The 21,014-nt window shown below is 42.2% G+C and overlaps 1 protein-coding gene across 1 annotated transcript in view; it reads left to right on the top strand.

The window, feature by feature from the left end:
• Positions 1 to 17,354: 17,354 nt before the first annotated feature.
• LOC310746417 (prostatic acid phosphatase-like) overlaps positions 17,355 to 21,014 on the top strand; it is a 38,009-nt gene continuing 34,349 nt past the window's right edge. Inside the window, exons 1-2 of the mRNA XM_083580132.1 lie at positions 17,355 to 18,090; positions 19,796 to 19,891. Of these exons, the coding sequence (XP_083436258.1) occupies positions 17,983 to 18,090; positions 19,796 to 19,891 (204 nt within the window). The 5' untranslated portion in view covers positions 17,355 to 17,982. The remainder of the gene's footprint in view (positions 18,091 to 19,795; positions 19,892 to 21,014) is intronic.

Raw genomic sequence — 21,014 nt, 5'->3', positions numbered from 1 at the left:
CTGAAAGGTCCGTGATGCATCTGTTTTGTTAATTGTGGCTTCACCATTTTTGGCCTATTCTTGGGTCTGCTTCTCCCAAGTACCACAGGGAGGGTATTGAAAAGGGTATAGGCCTTTTCACTGCTTCTCCTTCTTGCTACCCAACCTCTTTCCTCCTGCCTCTGCTCATCCAACACCTCATTATCCAACACCTACATTATTGTAAGTTTGAAAAGGCTGGTTCTTCTTTTTTTATTATTCTTTTTTTAATTGATTTTCCAGAATTTTAAACAAACAAATATAAATCATAACTAAGGGAGCGTGAAGACTGCGAATGGGTTAGGGGGTGGACAGGTAAGGACGTTCCGGGCGGAGTGACACTAGGGCCAGACGTTGAGGTGCTAGGGCGCTCCTGGTTATTAGGATGAGTGTCGGGGATGTAATCTTGAGATGCTGGGAGTGATGCCGGAAGTGCCCTAACCCCCGGCCTGCACTGCCAATAGAATGTTTCGAAAGCAGAGAAAAAATTTGCAAGCGCCTCTGGATTGCACGGCATAGCGGGCATTTGAGAGCCGCCTTGGGTGCCCGCCCCATTTGCACTAGGAGAAGTCTGTTGATTTCTCCCTGGAGCCATCGCACTGACTGGTTTTAGAAGGCTAGCGGGTTCAGTATTGACTACACTGGCTGATATTTGTGTACGGTGCGTATCAATTACCGTGCAGTTCAGTATTGCTTGCACTGGCTTCAATTGGGTACGATGCCAGACAGTGATTAGTTCAGTATTAACTACACTGGCCCCTAGGAGTTAAATTGTGTAACGCGTATACTGCAAATGAAACGAGCTATATTTATTATTAATGTTTATTATTATAATTTTTTTTATTATTTTTAAAATTTATTTATTTATTGCTTGTTTATTTATTATTATTATTTATTTATTAATGTTTTAAAATTTATTTATTTATTACTTGTTATTAATATTATTACTAATTATATATATATACATATATATATATATATATATATATTCACTTTTATCTATTTATCTGTTTATCTATTTATTTATTTAATTAATTGTTTGCACCTCCAGTAGATCAGTAATTATCAATATGCGCCTGCTGCGACCCTTCCAGGTAGGCAAGCTAGTTGAAGGCAAACAGGCTAATTCAAAATTTCAAGTTCAATCACCTAGAAGTACTTAACTGAGCGCTCAAGTATGGGCAAGCTAGTTCTTCTCAATTACCAGCCTATTCAGTTTAATCAGATATCAATCACCTGTGCTGCTAATATATAATGCAATATCCAGTTCCGGACAATTCCTCCCTCCGGAGTAATAGTCAACACTTAATACCAGCACAGCTTTGTCCTTCAATTTTGAATTAAATGCAACTTATCAGCCCTCCAAACCGCTTGAGAGCCAGTGTGGTGTAGTGGTTAAGAGTGGTGGACTCATAATCTGGTGAACCGGGTTCGCGTCTCCGCTCCTCCACATGCAGCCGCTGGGTGACCTTGGGCTACTCACACTTCTCTGAAGTCTCTCAGCCCCACTCACCTCACAGAGTGTTTGTTGTGGGGGAGGAAGGGAAAGGAGACTTTGAGACTCCTTAAAGGGAGTGAAAGGAGGGATATCAAATCCAAACTCTTCTTCTTCTTCACAAAAATGCCCTCAAAGCACCTTATATTGCCAATCAAGCAATGACGCCTTACTGCGATCACTGCCTTACGGCGCTCGCTGCGTTTACAGTCAAACTGGGCGCACAGCCAAAGCGCTTTTCACCATTGCCCTTATGCCTACTCAATATTATATAGAATATGAGCCCCCTGCGCCAAGAGAAACTTTATGAAGAACTGAATGCAACCCCAGCCAAGCTCCTTAAGTTATACTCAATGCAACAAGGAGTGCCCCCCCAATTCAATAGATGCGCTCCTACTGCTCCCCAGCGCGCTTTCTGTCCGCTAATTTACCGAAAGCGCTATCAAAATCCGCTTTAATAAGGGGAAAAAATGTTTCTTCAAATTGAACTCGGGCTCTGGTAAATGATCCCCCCCCCCAAGGTGGCCCGGTGATTTAGGAAGTGGGCGGGAAGGCGAGTAGGCACCGATTCGTTGCACTGCTCTGAAGTCGGGCCGGGGGATGCCTCACGTACGATGGCCGCCAAAAGAAATACCACGTGGTCTCCCAAAATGGCTGCTCAATGCAGCGGTAACCACGGCAACTGCTAAGAAATTCTAAACCCCCACGTAGTGTCCGGCACCAGCACTGTACTAAGCCGCAGCTGGGCAGAAATTCTCCTGTACAACGTCTGTGCCCCCCAACGCAAATTAAAAGAAGCCCCACACCAAATCCGTACTTTAAATGAAACGTGACGCCAAGGAAACCCTCAGGAGGAAAAAAAAATTAAACCGCACACGGTATAAGACCAACCAGTCCCCAAGATCAAGCTTCTTCCCTTTATACTTTACCGATCCTTAATTTACGGCAGCGAGCGGAATATGGGTGGGAAGGCAAGCGGAAGAAATTCTCAGGCACTTGGGGTGATGAAACGGCAGCTGCTTTGGAAGCCGCCGAAGCCGGCACGAACAAGGGAAGCCGGCGAGATCAAGAGAAGCTGGAATGAGAAATGGAGACCCTTGCAGCTGGAGCCCGGACAGGAGCAGCAAAATCCGCGCGCCGGTTGAAAAGAGTGATTTCAGCTCCGCTGTCGGAGGATAGAAGCTGCAGCGTGGAGCATGGCAGACTTGGGCAGGATCCAACGCAAATGGTAAGTGGGAAAACCTTCCCGGATTCAAGGGAATATGTTCCCTACAAGAATTTTTCAACCTCAACCTTAATAAAGGAACAGATCTAAATATGGTTTGGGATGCCAGTAAAGCGGTAATGAGAGGCTTTTTAATCAAACAAAGTGCATGCATATACACCCACACCCATCTCCACACACCACGGAAGCTCGAATTTTGCTAGCCCAAAGATGGAAAATGAGCGAGATCCCTAGTAAGGAAGACTGGCAACTTAAGATGATAGAATTTGCAGAAGCAGCAGGTTTAACATAGAATAAGAGGGAAATAATCTTTATTCAAAGAGGAGTGGAAAATTTTTACTGAATATTTAGAAAACAATTGTGTACAATTGAAAACGCTGGTAGTGTTTAGATAAATTCAACAGTATGGTAAATATTTGAAGGATGTAAAATGGAGAAATGATTAGATTTGCTATAATAAAATATGCAGGAATGATGATAAGTAAAATGAACCATGAAAGGGGAAGGAGGGAAGTCAATTGTTGTTGTTTTTATAAATATTTATTAAGTTTTCCAATTTTATACAAACACAAAAAGAAAAAGAAAAGAAAAATATTAAAAACAAATCAATTTCAATAACAGTTTTTCAATAACATGTTTCTTTGACTTCCTCATACCTCCCCTTCTTGTTTTCTAGTTCAAATTGTTAATCCAGCAAATCCTAATCTCTTAACATTCCTTTTAATTAACACCTTATTTTCCAAATCAACTTTTTAAATTTTTTGACTTAAACAATCTTAATCCCTGTTATATTTATCATAACAGCTAGAGACCACAAAAGTTCAATCCAGCATCTTTTCAGAGTTCATTAATTTTGTAGCATTTCTGTAAATAGTCCTTAAATTTCTTCCAATCTTCTTCTGCCGACTCTTCTCCCTGGTCGCGGATTCTGCCGGTCATTTCTGCCAGTCCCATACAGTCAATCAACTTCATCTGCCATTCTTCCAGAGTGGGTAGATCTTGAGTCTTCCAGTACTTTGCTATAAGTATTCTTGCTGCCGTTGTAGCATACATAAAAAAAGTTCTGTCCTTCTTTGGCACCCAATGGCCGACTATGCCCAAGAGAAAAGCCTCTGGTTTTTTCAAGAAGGTATACTTAAATACCTTTTTCATTTCATTATAAATCATTTCCCAGAAAGCCTTAATCTTTGGGCACGTCCACCAAAGGTGAAAGAATGTACCTTCAACCTCCTTACATTTCCAACATTTATTATCGGGCAAATGATATATTTTTGCAAGCTTGACTGGGGTCATGTACCACCTGTATATCATTTTCATAATATTCTCTCTTAAGGCATTACATGCCGTAAATTTCATACCTGTGGTCCATAACTGTTCCCAGTCAGCAAACATAATGTTATGTCCAACATCTTGTGCCCATTTAATCATAGCTGACTTAACCGTTTCATCCTGTGTATTCCATTTCAGCAGCAAGTTATACATTTTTGACATAATCTTAGTTTTAGGTTCTAGCACTTCTGTTTCTAATTTAGATTTTTCCACCTGGAAGCCAATTTTCTTGTCCAAATTGTAAGCCTCCATTATCTGAAAATAATGGAACCAGTCTCGCACTTTATTTTTTAGTTTCTCAAAGCTCTGCAATTTCAGTCTATCTCCTTCTTGTTCCAAAATTTCCCAATATTTTGGCCATTTGGCCTCCATATTGAGCTTTTTCTGGGCTTTCGCTTCCATTGGTGACAACCACCTTGGGGTCTTATTTTCCAGTAAATCCTTGTATCCGATCCAAACATTAAACAAAGATCTCCTAACAATGTGATTTTTAAATGCTTTGTGAGCTTTAACCTTATCATACCACAAATATGCATGCCATCCAAAAATGTTGTTAAAACCTTCTAAATCCAAAATGTCTGTGTTTTCAAGAAGCAGCCAATCTTTCAACCAGCAGAATGCTGCTGATTCATAGTACAGTCTGAAGTCTGGCAGGGCAAAGCCACCCCTTTCTTTTGCATCAGTTAAAATCTTATATTTTATCCTGGGCTTCTTGCCCTGCCAGACAAATTTAGAAATATCTTTCTGCCACTTCTTAAAACAATCCAACTTGTCCACAATTTGTAGTGTTTGAAACAAAAATAGCATTTTAGGCAATACATTCATCTTTATAGGAGGGAAGTCAATTGTTACATCATATTATGTAAAATGTTTATTTTGAGATGTATAAACTGAAAAATTAATAAAAATTGTGTTTTTTAAAATGCTAAATAATTTTATTTCATTTTTAACAGGGATGGGGAACGGATGTATGTAGGAAGACACTCTCGGGAGATTTATGCCTTTACAAAATGCCGCTGGCACCCAAAGCTCATCACGTGTCAATCTCCTCGTTCCACTTGGCGGCGTCAGGCAGCTTCATGTTTTGCCACATGAAATCGAGGAACATGGAGGCCTGCAGTAACCAGCCCAGCCTCTGGAAGTGCCGTTCTGTGTATGGTAGGCGAGACTCCACAGCTGCTTTGATCCCTTCGTATTGCAAGAGGCTCTCTGGCGTCTCATGCTTGAGGAGGGTTTCCACCACTGCCTGAGCCATGAGGTAGTTCCACGAGTTTGTGTTCCATGTGATGGAAAACTTCAGCACAGCCTCTTTCTGGTCATTCCGAAGCTTCAGGAGGTTCTTTTCCAAGTCTTCTTTTCCATTAGCCTCCTTAAGAATAGCAGGTCCGACTGCTTCCTCTGATCCCGTATCCAACTCCTGAAGTCCATGCAGGCCCGACAGGGCGGCTTCTTCTTATTCGGTTCGGCAGCTGGCAGAGGCTGCCCCTCCGCGGGTTTTTCAGCCTTGGCCGTCGAGGCGGAGAAGGGGAAAGGGAAAGCGGGCGCCGGTCGGGACGTGCTGGGGCTGGGCACCGCCATGTTGGGTATGCGCAAAGCATGCTGGGCCAGAAGGGGCCCGCCCATTCGGGGGGGAAGGAGGCTGAGAGTGATTGTCAATGGCGGGGGGCGCTAGGGGCGCCTTGGAAGATGGCCGACAATACCATCTTTCCGGCTCGTACGAAGTAATTTAGAGGCTGGTTATGGGAGTATATCAACCTCCCTTCTTCTTCCCAGGGGGTGGGAAGATGCTGCCTCGCCCGCAGCTGCCCATAAATCACCCACGAGATTGAAAGAAGGAGGGGGTGGGAGCACTGGTCAGAAAGCCCTCGAGCGAGCTTTGGAGCTCCCGGACGCCACTTTCAAGAGCGAAACTAGTTGCATTGCTTAAGATAAATTAATTGGAGAAAGTAAATGCACATGTTTTGAGAGAAGTCAGGGGTGTATTATCTGCTAAATAAATCTACCACTGAGAAGATAAGAGTGATGGGATGGAATGAACAGAAGACTACATCAAAGAATTGCAGCCATGTCGGTATGTTGAACAGAATGGAAAGGGGGGGGGACTTTCTTTTTCATTATGATTTACCTAACAACGCCCCCCCCCCCAGAAGAACCGTCACAATGACTGATAGCAAGTGAGACTGGAAAATAAAATGTGTGGAAACAAAAATATTAACAAAAGGTTTTATTTATTAGTTTAATGTATTGGTATAATTTGGAATAATTAATATGATATGATTGGTTTGTTAAATGGAAAGTTAATAAAAACTATTTTAAAAAAAGAGAGAGAGAGTAGTTGTCAATGGCAACTCCAGTAGGCCGCTTCCCCTTTTCCTGTTTACGCTGGAGTCTCCTTTGGCTTGCCACGCCTGCGGGCTCTCTTCCGGCCAACGCTGCCTATGACAGATCTTAAAAACATGGGGTCGGTCAGATTCGGAAATTGCAGCACCTTGCGCCTGCTGGACCTCCTGAGCAGAGCGGGTTGTGTCTTGCTCCTCGTGAAGTAGGGTGAAATGTGAGGAGTGTTGCCAGCCGGTGCAGAGGCAGAAGGTCTGGCCAAGATGGTAGAGCACGGCTTCTCTGCCAGGGGCGTCTTCCTAACCCAGTGGAACACCAGTATCATACGCCTCTTAGGTGGGTTGGACATGCTGAAGAAGGTGCTGGAGGCCCAAAGACCAGGGTGACTTCAAAGCGGAGGACACAGCAGGCACTTCCCTATCAATGGGGCCCAATCCAAGCAAATGTTAGCTCCAGTCCTGTTAAATCGATCCAGCAATTAGGAACGTTAAATAAGGAATTAATTCCTCAGGCAGTAGGAAAAGACTCTATGTGGCTTTTCAATAGCTGGGAGCCCCCAACTACTGCCACTGTTGACAGCCTGTTGCCCCTTAAATCTGCTTGAATGGGTTATGTCACAATGGTTCCTTAAGCCTTCATCAGCAGTTTGTGAGCATGAAAATGCTGTTGGGAGTTTCAGCAATGAAGGCTCAGGCATAACACACTGTTTGAAAGTCTGAACATTTCCTCTTTTTAAAAAAATTACCAAATTTATATACCACTTTTATAATTTATATACAAATTATTAGGAGAGTAAGTTAAAAATATTTTTTCTTGTTGTTTAGTTGTTTAGTCGTGTCTGACTCTTCGTGACCCCATGGACCAGAGCACGCCAGGCACTTCTGTCTTCCACTGCCTCCCGCAGTTTGGTCAAAAGTTAAAAACATACTGTATTTTATTCACTTATAGGCTAGTTTACATACTTTATTCCTTCTTATACTTCTGTCCCACAGAGCATATACACCTCTGCCTCCACCTTCTCCACTTTATCCTGACAGCAATATTGTGAGCTAGGGCCATAGCTCAGTGGTAGAACAACTGCTTAGCATGCAGAAGACATCAGGTTCAGTCCCCAGCATCTCCTGGCAGGACTGGGAGAGATCCTGCCTGAAATCTTTTTTAAAAAATTATTATTTTATTAAAGATTTTCTTGTTTTACAGAAGTATGTGTAATGTGTCTCGTATTTTTTCCATGTAACATTTTTACAAATCAGTTTCATTTGTTGAGACATTGGAGAGGGGAGGTGTGGATGGGGGGGGGGGGTCGGGTGGCGATGTTTCTATTTTGCTTAATGTGTGTAGGGTTTGGTGTCAGCGTTGCTTGTGCAGGTTCTCTGCTGTTCATTTGTGTTCCTTTGGTGGTGAGGGAGGTTGGGGTTGGCCTAGGGTATGGTTGTTTGTTTGTGATTGGCTATGGTTACCTTTGTTTTCGTGTGTGAGTGGGGTGGGTGGGTGTTTTGGATCAGGTTAGCCATATTGATTTGTATGCTGTTGGTGGATTATTGCCATTGTCTTGTTGGGCTGTATATGTGATAAAGGGGAGCCATACCGGGGTGAAGGTGTCTTCTTCTATTTGTCCCCGTGTCAGTTTCAGTTTATTGGTTAATTTTTCTAGTAGGGCTGTTTCCTATACTATTTGGTACCATTGGTCCATGCTAACTCCTGACAGGTCTCTCCAGTGTCTGGTTATGGTGATTCTGGCTGCTAAAAGTTCATTTTGCCGGGCTGTGAAGCGGCTTGCCCCTTGCAGAAGTTTAAAGAACTGGTTTCTCCTGTTGTACCAGAGGAATGGCAAGCAGAATGTAACAGTTAATGTAGGACGGCATCGTAAATGAGAGGTAAGATAGGGTTGAAACAAACATGTGTAAAACGGATGTTTCATCTTTCAACGTCCCAGCTTGACCTTCCTCTCAAAATCATAATAATTAGAGGGGCTGGACTGTTTGAGGTTCGATGCTTTAGGAATGCAGCATTTACCCCCCACCTTCATCCTGCCCCACCCTCGAGACACTGGAAAGCAGACTTCTCTGTTATCCTGGGAACTGTAGTTTGTTAAGGCTGTCGGGAATTGTAGCTTTGTGAGGGGTAAAATGCAATTCCCAGTGTACTTTTGGAGGACGTCACTGTTGGGAGGAAAGCTACAATAATTGTTACCTAAAAAGGAGACAAGGCAGAAGACGTAAAGGTAGCCTATTCTTCCTCCTTACTGATTCCTACTTTTTTAGTAAATACCTATTAGTAAAAAAATTCACTTCCTTTCAGGCTTCAATTCCTTCATGCATCTTCTCCAAGTTTATTTGGAGTCAATATGTTAACTAGTGTTGATTTCTTCTTAAGCAATTTCTGTTACCCACTTTGCCACAAGTGCTTTCCAGGTAGTTAACAAAATGCAAGAAGTACCTTCGCCTCCCCAGTTATCCTTAAACAACCCTATGAAGTGGGCTAGACTGTGTGGCTGGCCCAAGGTGAGTCAGTGTGCTTAATGGAAAAATGGAGGATTTGAACCCAGGTCTCCCTGGTCCTAGTCCTGCATGCTAACCAATACATCAACCTGGCTCTCATGTACTATAGATGGACATAGATCTAAAAGGAATGCAAATGTATACATAACATATAATGACTATCGGCATATTTCCCAAATATATGTTTCTAAATATTGGCAGTGTTTTTGACCTTTCTGGATGTTGCTGTTATCTCTCATCTTCTACCAGGATGAAAAGGAAAGTCAAATAAAGGGCAAATCAGCAAATTAACATCCTCAGGAAGGAAACTGGAGAGCAAATAAGTTGTGGGACACCAGGAGCACTACATGACTGTTGGTGCTTTCATGCAGTCCTCCTCATCAACATTTTCTTTTTTTTTTTTTTTTTTAAATTATATTTATTGAAGTTTCCAAAATACAGAAAGAGAAGAAAAGAAATTATGAAGATACATTCAGAACCTTATTTTCAAACATCCACTTTCTGGGACTCCCCCCTTCCCCCACCCCTACTGTATTCCCCTTTCATATTGTTGTTTCCACAAGTTCTATTTCTGATTTAAAGCACAATTTATATACCCCATTGTTCAAATTTAAATTTATACAAACCTTATGCAACACCCTTGATAAAAAAAAAGCAAAAGATCTCTCCCCATAGCCCACCCCCTTTTCTTTCCACAATGTCCCCCTTTTTTCCCATTAAAGTAAAAGCACACAGAATAAAAGTATAAAAAAATAAAAAATATATTAGAAAAAAGAAAACCAATTCAGAAAATAGTTGCAAGCCTTTGGATTCTAATTCTCCCTCCCCTTCCCCGGTTTAATTTCCCTTATCCTCCAATCTATGTTTCCAGCCTGGAAATCTTAAGTCCATCAATCCCATTTTTCCCCCAACTCCTTGCAGAATTATTTCCCATTTCTAGGATTACTTTCTTTAAAAATTAATTCCTAAATCTTTAAAAATGTCAAATTATAAAATTCCCCCCATTGTTCTTTCAAGGTTATAGTCCAGCTTCCTCTTGTTCCGCTGCTAAAACTTTCTTATTCAGAAGTTTAGTAACTCTACATGGGTTGTTGTTATTCAGGAACAAAAACTTGCGTTCAGTCCCTTCCTTCTTCAGTAAGGTATTCTGTTGTCTCCTTTTAGTCTAAACACCCTGTAGACAAGATTCAGTTTCCGTTTTGCAGCTTTCCCAGGAGATAACCAGTTCTGTGAAATTCCGGAGTGTTGTATTTTTCCCGGCTTACGCCCATCTTTGTAATGTCCCGAAACTCCTCTAGGGGGGTTGTTGTAACTTTGTTTCCAAAAATCCGATTGTTCTCCGTATTTTCGCCATTTTGTATTCAAGTCTTAACAAATTATATCAAGTTGTAACAAATTTGACCAGCAAGGTCCTTGTAATAAAATCCTCTTTAATATTCCGACTTTGACAGCTACTTTGACAGCTGTCAAAATCACCGGCTCTTTTCACCAGGCTCACTCCTCAATCGCCCCGGTTCCCAGGGAGGGGGGTGCATTTTCCTTCTCCTTCAATTCTTCCTCCAGCACAATTCTTGTACTTTCCCATCATGGAATTCTTAATTTAGCAAAGATACCGTTCTTTTTGGGCCTTGGCTTCCCAATCCTTGTTTTAAAATGTCTACAATAGGGAGGGGGACTGACTTCCTTTTTAGATCCCCCCCCGCTCGTCTCAAATCCCAAAAATTTTTCTTCTTTTAAACCCGATTTCCAATTTACTCACGGGTTGTTGTTAAAAGTCCAAATTCTCAATGGAAGAAGTCAGCGCTCTCCGCCGGATGGCATGCGGCTTCGCTCGGCAGGGATGGCAGAGGACTCAAAGCACCACGCTTCTCCCCGGCACCCGATCCGTAGCCTTTAAAAAGGCTCCTTCACGAGTCGGGAGGGCGCTAGCGGTGCTAGCCGAGTCTCCAAGTCCACGGCCCCCGTGGCCGTGGTTTCTAAGGGTCCCCGCATCGCCGGTGCGGTAAAACCCAGCCCCTGCCGAGCCGGCTCCCTCCGGAGCTCGGAGGGAGTCCGCCATTCGGCGATGGCGCCAACCCGGAAGTCCTCCTCATCAACATTTTCTTCTTCCCAGTGATGATTCTAATCAAATAAAAATCAGGCAAATAGTTGCAATAAATTAGTTTGAGCAAACACCACCAACTGCCACGTCATTTGCAAGTTAATGTGTATTTATACGCTGCTGAACTGTAAATTCTTGGGGTCGGGAAAGCGTCTGGGGGTTGGGAGGGGACAAAGATCTATTTTGCAACGTTACTGACAAATATAAGGGTTAGGCTAAAGCATTCCCAAGTGCTACTGAGCTTAATAATAATAATAATAATAATAATAATAATAATATATTTATACCCCACCCTTCTGGCTGGGTTTCCCCAGCCTCTCTGGGCAGCTCCCAACATATTAAAAACACGATAAAACATCAAACATTAAAAACTTCCCTAAACAGGTTTGCCTTCAGATGTCTTCTCAAACTCAGATAGATGTTTATGTCATGTGACAAAGACACTTGACAGCAGAAGCAGCAAAGCAAGCTGGGAAGTGCTGGAACTGCACAATCATTTGGGCCTACTAAAGTTATTCAGGCCTAACTGCTAACTTCTAGGTGTTGAGTCACTCTGACATGTGACTTAGCAGCCAGTTTCACTTTGTGCTCTCCGTAAGATTTCAGTTGTGAACAGAGTCAGTATGTAATCTCAGTCAAACTGTTTGGAACCATGTTGTTTATGAAGAAGTTTATTTTAACTCAGTAAAGCTTTTATTCAATTAAAAACTCTGCATTATTAATTTATGCTGCTTGTCAGTTTATTTCCTTGACATCTGACAGGAGGGCGTTCTACAGGGCGGGTGCCACTACCAAGAAGGCCCTCTGCCTGGTTGTCTGTAACCTCGCTTCTAGCAATGAGGGATCCACTAGAAGGCCCTCAGAGCTGGACCTCAGTGTCCGGGCTGAACAATGGGGGTGGAGACGCTCTAATAATCTTTTTCAGAAACCCATTTACCTATTTCATGCACAAATCCTGTATTCTTCAAGCACCGCTTTCATTTATCGAGCTGTTGGATCGGCCAGAAGGTTTGAATTCTGACAACACATCTAGTGCAGTAAACAATGGATACAGATCATTCATGGGAGCTGGGCAGGGGGCAGGCAACCTGCCAGAAACAATGAAGGAGAAACATTGGGAAAGGAGGACTGTGCTACCAGGACAATTTGTACAGGATCTCAGCTTATCACTGCAGCTCTGTTCAGTTCCTACAGCTTTGAAGTGCCTGATCCCATGCCAGCTGCAAAGGCTGTTCCAGCTCCCTCCTCCCTATGTCAAAGAAGGTGTGTGGGTGGGGAGAGAAACATATCATTGCATGACACCCCAATCACTGAGTGGAGTGAGATTCCAGACACTTTCCCAGGGTTCATGTTTCCTTCAGAATGAGGTACAGCAGAGACTGTGGTGTCTTTATGATATATGGTTTATTTACACATATGTGCAACCTGAGCTCACGATAGAGGGGCTCGCAACATTAACACTCCAAAAAGGTCTTGCTTCTCCCATTGCCAAAGCCTTGGACTGAAGCAGAAATCCAGGGTCCATGCTTAGGGTCATTACCAAGAAGCTGGCCTGACTATTCCAGCAACAGAATCCTTGCTGGATCTAGCAATTACAAGGGACTCAGGCGTACAGCCCATAGCTGTCAAGGGGGAAAGTTGACAGTTATGGTACAGCCTAACCCTGCAAAACAACAACAGCAACTCACAACAATTCCAATGGTTTGCCCTGCTGGCTTTGTCAAAATCAGTGTCAACCTGTCCTTTTTTAATGCATATTTTTTCATAATACTGATAGCCTTGAACTTGTTAATGTCTTTCACCAGCATTTTCCAAATTTCTGACAGCCTTCAACTTTTTAAGGTTGTAAAAGCATTTTGGCTCTAGTGTGCAAATAATTCAGATTCTAACTTCCTGAATTCGGTAGTGGCACAACAACTATTAAAGATGCTCTTTCCTTCTCTCTGTGGTGGCTTTTATTTACATGGATGTTGCCACCCTTCCCCCTCCCTTTAGATTTCTCAAACAGAAGTCATTTATATAGGGGGTGTATTGCAGCAGGTATTAAAATCTTCAAAGGGTCATAAAATTGCATTGCGCTCTATAAACAACTTCCTCTATTCTTCTGAAAAAGTGGTATCAATATATCCATATTGAAAAATATTCCTGAAGTACTCAAGGAGTTGCTACTGTTTTTCCAGCAATAGAATTTGCAGGGAAAGAATCTGTATACTTGTATACTTCTGAATTCAGACACCTCTGGATTCTACTAATTACAGAAACCAATAAGTTTATCCTATCAAAAAACAATCATGGTCTTTTCATGATTAACCTGGGTGTGGGGTATTTAATATGGAGAATAACAGGACCCCTTTGGGCCATAATGAATGACCCCAATGAAGCATGTAGAACAAATGTACATATTGATTGGGTGTGCACAAATATCTAAACTGATGAAACTGTGAAAAAGAACTTACTCACTAGATGTCACTCTTACTCCTTCAAATCTCAGATTGTGGTTAAGTCAGCCAAGGATGTTTTTCACTGTAAGTCAGAATCTCCACTCAAATAAACAAGGAATATTGGGTGTTATGTTGGAGGGGATGCCAGGAAACAGGGAATTATGTTCACATGTGGTGGGGGTGTAAATATGTACAATAATGTACAAATATGTACATTTTTTTTTTTGGCAAGGGGTGTTTAAATCACTGAAATCACTGAGTTAAAGCTGACCGAAAGTCCAGAGGTAGCATTATTATCAATTTACGATGGCGTGGAAGGTTCACAGGCTATGAAGAACTTGCTCACAAATTTATTGACAGCTGCACGAATTATGATAGCTAGGAAGTGGAAGGAGCAAGCAGAATATAAATGGAAGAATGGTATAAAGAGATGTGGGATATAGCTATTAATGATAAATTAACAGGTGCCATTAAGGTAAGATGGAGAATATGCAGGAGAAATGATATGAAGATATGGAGGGTGTCTGTAGAATTTGTACTGTTAAAATGGAAAGGGGTCAAATCATCGCAAGAGGTGTTGAAATTTTGGGTGGTTGGATAGTTACAATGGAATGGTCTCGGTGGTGGAGTGCACATTTTTATTCTTATTTATTTATGATTATTACTTTGTCAAAATAAATAAGTTTTTTAAAAACCCACAAAAAAATAGGGGAAAAAATAATCTCCACTTTTTCCCCTTTCGTAACATAATCAAATATTTGTTCTCCTGTGTTTCCCCTGTGCTTTTTCCAGTCTCTTTTGAGAACTCACAAAGCCTCTGTTTTTTTTTTTTTTTTTTTTTTGGTAGGTGGGGTAGAAAACTGAACAGTAGCAGTATGATTGCTGCAGGCATAGTTTTTTTTTGGCAAGGTAGTTCCACCCTTTCTGAAGGAGCATATTTTTGACATGTGCACCTTGATCCAAACGATTCCAAGGTGCTCCAGTTCAGGGGAACAGATCTGGGGACGGAAAGTAACCTGTTGGTTCCTGCTCAATCGTTTTGGAGGCTATGTGAAAAACATTTCTTACCTAAACAGCTACCCCTTGAATCATCAACTTTGCGGGGTGGGGGGAATCTAAGGAGGTACCTGACCACAACTGCAGTAAGGTTTCTAATTGCAGCCTGGCTTTAGGCATATTTCCTGCAAAGTAAGTCCTAATGAGTTCAAAGGATCTAACTACAGTTTCCAAAGAGTAGTAAAGGTAAAGGGTCCATTAGGTCCAGTCTTGGCCGACTCTGGGGTTGCGGCGCTCATCTCGCTTTATTGGCCGGGGGAGCCGGCGTACAGCTTCCGGGTCATGTGGCCAGCATGACTAAGCCGCTTCTGGCGAAGCAGAGCAGCACACAGAAACGCCATTTACCTTCCCACCGGAGTGGTACCTATTTATCTATTTGCACTTGACATGCTTTCAAACTGCTAGGTAGGCAGGAGCAGGGACCGAACAATGGGCGCTCACCCCATTGCGGGGATTCAAACCACCGACCTTCTGATCGGCAAGTCCTAGGCTGTGGTTTAACCCACAGTGCCACCCGCGTCCCTTCCAAAGGGTAGTAGTCAACTACATTTTACTCAGAGTAGACCAACTGAAATTAAGGATCAGGTAAATTAATTTCAGTAGGTCTGAGTAGCATTTAGTTGAATGTCACCCAGAGAATCTGACCTTAAAGATAACCAAATTTATTATGGCGTAAGAAGAGACTACGGTCCATTTCATTAGATGCATCAAATGCTATTCTGAGTTTCAAGGGGGGGGGGGGTACACACACACTCACACACGGCTTGTGGAGATAAGCATGCAAACTTAGTGAGAGGACTTTGGTATAACAATTGGTTCTGTGGCCGGCCCTACCATTGGGCAGAATAAAGCAACCACCTCAGCCAACGATTATGATGAGTGGGGTGAAGTGTTGGTGGGCAAGGGCTATGAGGAAGTTAAATAACTTTTTTCTCACTTGCCTTTATATTTTTAACTATATGCTCCTCAGATTCGTTGGGCAAAGCTCCCACCTTTGACATGAAGCATTCTTGCTTCTAATCCTCTCCTTGAAACCTTGAACCTAGGAAGAGCCTGTGTACGTTACTGCTGTACATTACTTTAACAAGAGCAAACACGCTCAGTCGGAGAGGTGAGGCAAAGAGCAGCCACCATTATGGGCAACTAACTCATTACCTCAGAAAGTTTGGGTATGCCCAATGTTACCTTTCTGTACGGCCCTGAACCTTTAAGTGCAGGCTGGTAGTGAGGCTTCCCTTAAACTTTCAAAATGGGTTATCAATTTCCCCAGCACTGTAAGTTCCCCTCTTTTTTGGTTGATAACTTTTTTGTTATAAAGGGCTCTACATTTTAGTTCCTGAGCATGACAACTTTTGAGAAAACTGCTGTGGAGCTGAGGTAAATGTGAAGACGTTGTTTCTGCTCCTGTCGGCGTGAAGCTCAAGCTTCAGGAGGCCACATCTCAAAAGACATTTCTGTGGAAAGATTGTGCTATATGTTATTAATTTCACGACACTTCTGTAAATGATATCATTTTTGTGAAATCCATATTGATGTACTGATATTCATGTTATTTACCTCTGTATAAAACCTTTGCTGCGAGTCCCTCCGGAGACCTTTGCTAAACAAACTAAATAAATTAAATAGTTACATCTGTATGCCAAGCCTTTCTGAGGTAAAATGGTGCAGCTACACATCACTAAAATCCTGTTGCCCTAGAGTTTGCTATTCATATGTGAAAGCACCCCCATTTTGTTCTTATTTTCAGTTATTGAACATGTGTCTACGGAATCTTAATTAATGGAAAAGATTATGGCAACGTGTCCTTTCCTTAGAGCCATGAAATATAATTTCCATTTCCCTCAAACAAACAGGTACACTCGGTTCCTCTCTTGCAAATCTTAGATGCCCTGTATTAGCTAAAGGGCATAATCCTGACCATAATGGATGCCTATGATGTCTGTGTCCAATTTCTGCTAAGGGCAAATGTTACTATGGTCCATTGGCGGTTGGGTCTGTTTCTACAATATTATGTACCTCAGCTTTTAAACATTCCCTTCTTCAATGAACACTTAATCTATGGAGATAATGGTATTGTGCTGTGCTGATGTCCTCCTTGACTGACCATGATTATTTGCCCATACGAATACTTCAATTGGCCATGAGATTATGCATCTGTACAGAATATCTTCTTCTTAATCATTTTTATTGGTTTTACATATACAAAGTTATAAGCGAAGAATCGTAAAGTATATTCATATAGAGATTCCTCCAAATCTCTCAAGACTTCCTTCCATCCCCTCCACGGGGTCCCATTTTAAACATTTAATACTGTACTACATATTCTTCCACACTCCAATTTTTATATCAAACCATATTATCCATGGTAATTTTAACACTACAAGTAAAGTTAAAATCCTGCTTTTGTTTCCATCTGCTTACAGTGGTCTCCTAAATAGCTTATAATTTTCCCCCCATTCTTTTATAAAGTTTTTCTCCTCTTGGTTTCTGAGTGTTCCTGTCAGTTTTGCCATCTCGACATAGTCCATAAGCTTGGTTGCCATTCTTCTCTGATAGGGACTTTGTCTTCTTTCCATATTTGGGCTAGTAGCATCAGGGCGGCTGTTGTTCCATACATAAAAAGTCTTTTCTGCTCCTTTGGTATGTCGGTACCTATAACTCCTAATAAAAAGGCTTCTGGGTTCTTAACAAAAGTTATTTTAAGCAATTTTTAAATTTCATAATATATCATCTCCCAGAAAGCTTTTATTACCTTACATGTCCGCCACATATGATAAAATGTACCTTTTTTACCTTTACATTTCCAGCAAATATTATTACTTGTCCTATACATTTTTGTACAGAATATCTTCTAAATAGGTTTGGGTTATTGTTACCACCATCACTGATATACCTTTACCCTGAGTGACAACCAGTGTGGTGGGCGAGTGGCGTGTTTCTCCCCTCCTGGCAGCAATGCCACTATGTTTGCTTATTTATTTAGAAGATTTGCACCCCACCTACCACTAGCAAAAGACCACAATAATATGGATGCATATACACAAACTGCGCTGGCGATGGCAAGGGGTTGGGGTAAGCTTCCGGCAGCTATTCCTTCTCTGGCCAATTGGAAAGGTCAAGGCTCACCTTCAATCTGCCATGATCTTCTTCCTGGAAGTCTGAGACTGCAACCTCCCCATTATCTTTGGTTCCCTGCCCATAAGCAGAGACCTAAGTGTCCTTCCTTTTGGAGAAAAGCAATGGGGCACAGCCTCCAGGCAAATGTGGTCCTCCAGGCCTACATAATTTGGCATTTCCTTCTCGGTCCTTGACTATATTACAAAAATACATAAATCAGTAGCCATCAAGTTAAACTCCAAGATCAAATTTAGAGAGAGTCTCCACCCCTTGGTTTGCTCTTTATAAAACACAACTTTTCCCCTTCCCACCTTCACTAACTAGGCAATTCATAATTACTGCCAGGAGCAACGAGGTCAGTGATGCATCTGCTACACAGTTTCAATAGCTGTGGCTTCAACTTCTTCATCCTATTCTTGGGTCTGGTTCTCCCGAGTATCACAGGAAGGGAACTGAAGTATGTTGTACTGGTAAGCGTGAGGTCTTCTTTTTATTGCTAACAAAGACCTTGACAGTGTTGATCTTTGCTGTTCTTCTTTCTAAATTATGTTCCTGTGAATAATTTTATGCATTTTGACATGCTAAGTAGAATTTTTTTCAGAAGGTTTGTTTTTATGAGAAAATTTCTGAGCTTTTTCTCTTCCCTCCCCCCTTAAAAAAGACCACTAGGAATATCCCACCCCTACCCCCTATTTCTCGAATCCCCGCGGCGGGGTGAGCTCCCGTCGTTCGGCCCCAGCTCCTGCCCACCTAGCAGTTTGAAAGCACCCTTAAGTGCAAGTAGATAAATAGGTACCGCTTTATAGCGGGAAGGTAAATGGCGTTTCCGTGTGCTGCGCTGGTGCCGGCTCGCCAGAGCAGCTTCGTCACGCTGGCCACGTGACCCGGAACTGTCTCCGGACAGCGCTGGCCCCCGGCCTCTTAAGTGAGATGGGCGCACAACCCCAGAGTCGGTCACGACTGGCCCGTATGGGCAGGGGTACCTTTACCTTTACCTTTTACCCCCTATTTCTAACCATATTTTGTGGTTGCCATCTTTCCATTATTCCCATTCCACACAATGCTTTTGATGAATGATGCTAAGTACCACCACACACAAAAAGCATTGTTTAAAGGACAGGCTATAAAATGTCTAAACAAGCAAGCAAGTATACAAACCAGAGCTTGAACAAAATACTGTCTAATTGAATTTAAACTCTCGATTTTTCTGGTCAGCTTTATGAAGAACACACAATGAGCTTGTAAGTGTTCAGTGCATACAATATTTCACTTGACATCTGAATGTCAATGCCCAACAGTCAGCAGATTTTGCAATGCATGTTTTCTGAATATGAGAAAATTTTATATTCCCCTTTTGCTTCCTTTTTCCAACTGTACAGCACTAAAGTTACTTGCAAAATATCACTTATTCTTTGCAGTACACAACAGTATTATTGACAGTCTTCCTTTTGCAGATACCCACCCACAAAGTCTGTTAGCTCTAGAATAGGGCTTCCCAAACTGTGGTCCATGCCCTTCCTTCAGGTGGTCTGCAACATGTCCTCATGAAGTATTCATAATGATTTTGAATACTTATTTTATTTCTTCCATTGTTTTTCAGTTTGAATTATATGAAATGCAAAGTGTAGTACAATAAGATATATGACATGAAAAAGCACTAAAAATATAATTAAAAATTATACAGCACAGAGCAGATTGCAAGCACTACAGTAATTAATAAAAACCATTAAGTGGTCCACCAAGACCATCAGCAGTTTTCAAATGGTCCAGGAGAAACCACTGCTCTAGAAATTCCTGACGTACATTGTGTTCTCCTCTCAAAAGGACAAAAACTAAATTCAAAATACAGCTGTATTAGCGAATCCCCTTCAACCTCTCAGCCCTGCACAGAATTGCAGAGGCACAGGACCGCTAAGAGATATTCTGGCGGCTTTTTCCTAGTGCATTTCTCTGATAGACGAAGGCTATAATATTATAGCCACTTACTTAAAAAGCAGGACCTACTGAATTCAAGTCATTGGGACTTCTGAGTAGACAGGCATGGGGTAATGTTGTGAGAGGGTTGTGTGCTTCACATTTAGAGTGGCAGCAGGGCAGCTAATATTTAATTCCGATAGATTGCATCCAATTCTATTTTCTATGAAAACTAATGCAATCTTCAAAACATTTCACCAGGTTTACCGGCATGGCGACAGAAGCCCTCTTTCAACTTTTCCCACTAATGTGGTCAAAGAAGACGTCTGGCCACAAGGATATGGACAGCTCACAACGGTCTGATAATGCTCTAAGAAATGAAAACGCATTTTGTTGATTTGTTTGCCTTTATATAATACTCATTAAGATACTAATTATTAGCTTTATTATTTTATGTAACAGAATGGCTATACTGCTCAAACGTCCAAATCTCTACAAAGCTTCTAAAACTTCTGAAACGTTGTTATTTATTATTTCAGGCTCCAATAATAGCAATGCCCATTTCAGTACAATGTACACAAACAGTAATATAATTTATGTATGGTCCACTAACCCAAATTAGAGAATGTTAACTACATAAATTTATTTTTTTAAAAAAAAGCAAAGAGCAATCATAGTCTAAGGTCAATTGCAGCATTTAGAAATTTTGCAACGTTCTGATCTTTTGCTGGGATGCGGGTGGCGCTGTGGGTAAAACCTCAGCGCCTAGGACTTGCCGATCGTCAGGTTGGCGGTTCAAATCCCCGCGGCGGGGTGCGCTCCCGTTGCTTGGTCCCAGCACCTGCCAACCTAGCAGTTCAAAAGCACCCCAGGGTGCAAGTAGATAAATAGGGACCGCTTACTAGCGGGAAGGTAAACGGCGTTTCCGTGTGCTGCGCTGGCTCGCCAGATGCAGCTTGTCACGCTGGCCACGTGACCCGGAAGTGTCTTCGGACAGCGCTGGCCCCCGGCCTCTTAAGCGAGATGGGTGCGCAACCCCAGAGTCGGACACGACTGGCCCGTACGGGCAGGGGTACCTTTTCTTTACCTAATCTTTTGCTGCTGTTGAGCATGGGTTCCATCTTGCTCACCCCAAACTGAGCCCTTAGAAACGACACTTCCTCATGAGGTAGTGTTGTTCCAAGAATATTGCTGTGGGCGAGAAGGGAAAAGCCATGCATCAAGCAGGATGTGGAACGGCAACAAAACATTGTTTAGAAGAAGAAAACCTGATGCCACCATCATAAGCCCCCGCTCAACGAAGAGCAGTGAACATTTTACTCCCAGGCTGCAGAAGTTGCCAAAATGCAGCTCCCACTATCATAGTCCGCAGTTTGGGCTGTGAATGTAAATGGCGTTCATAACCCAGCTCTAGAACAATGCCAGTGATCTGAGAGCTACAGCCATATCAACACACATCCATAACTTGTAACAGAATCTG

Source organism: Podarcis filfolensis (assembly GCF_964270895.1).
Source record: "Podarcis filfolensis genome assembly, chromosome: 12".
Classification (NCBI taxonomy): Eukaryota; Metazoa; Chordata; class Lepidosauria; order Squamata; family Lacertidae; genus Podarcis; species Podarcis filfolensis.
This window is presented reverse-complemented; position numbering and strand designations above follow the sequence as displayed.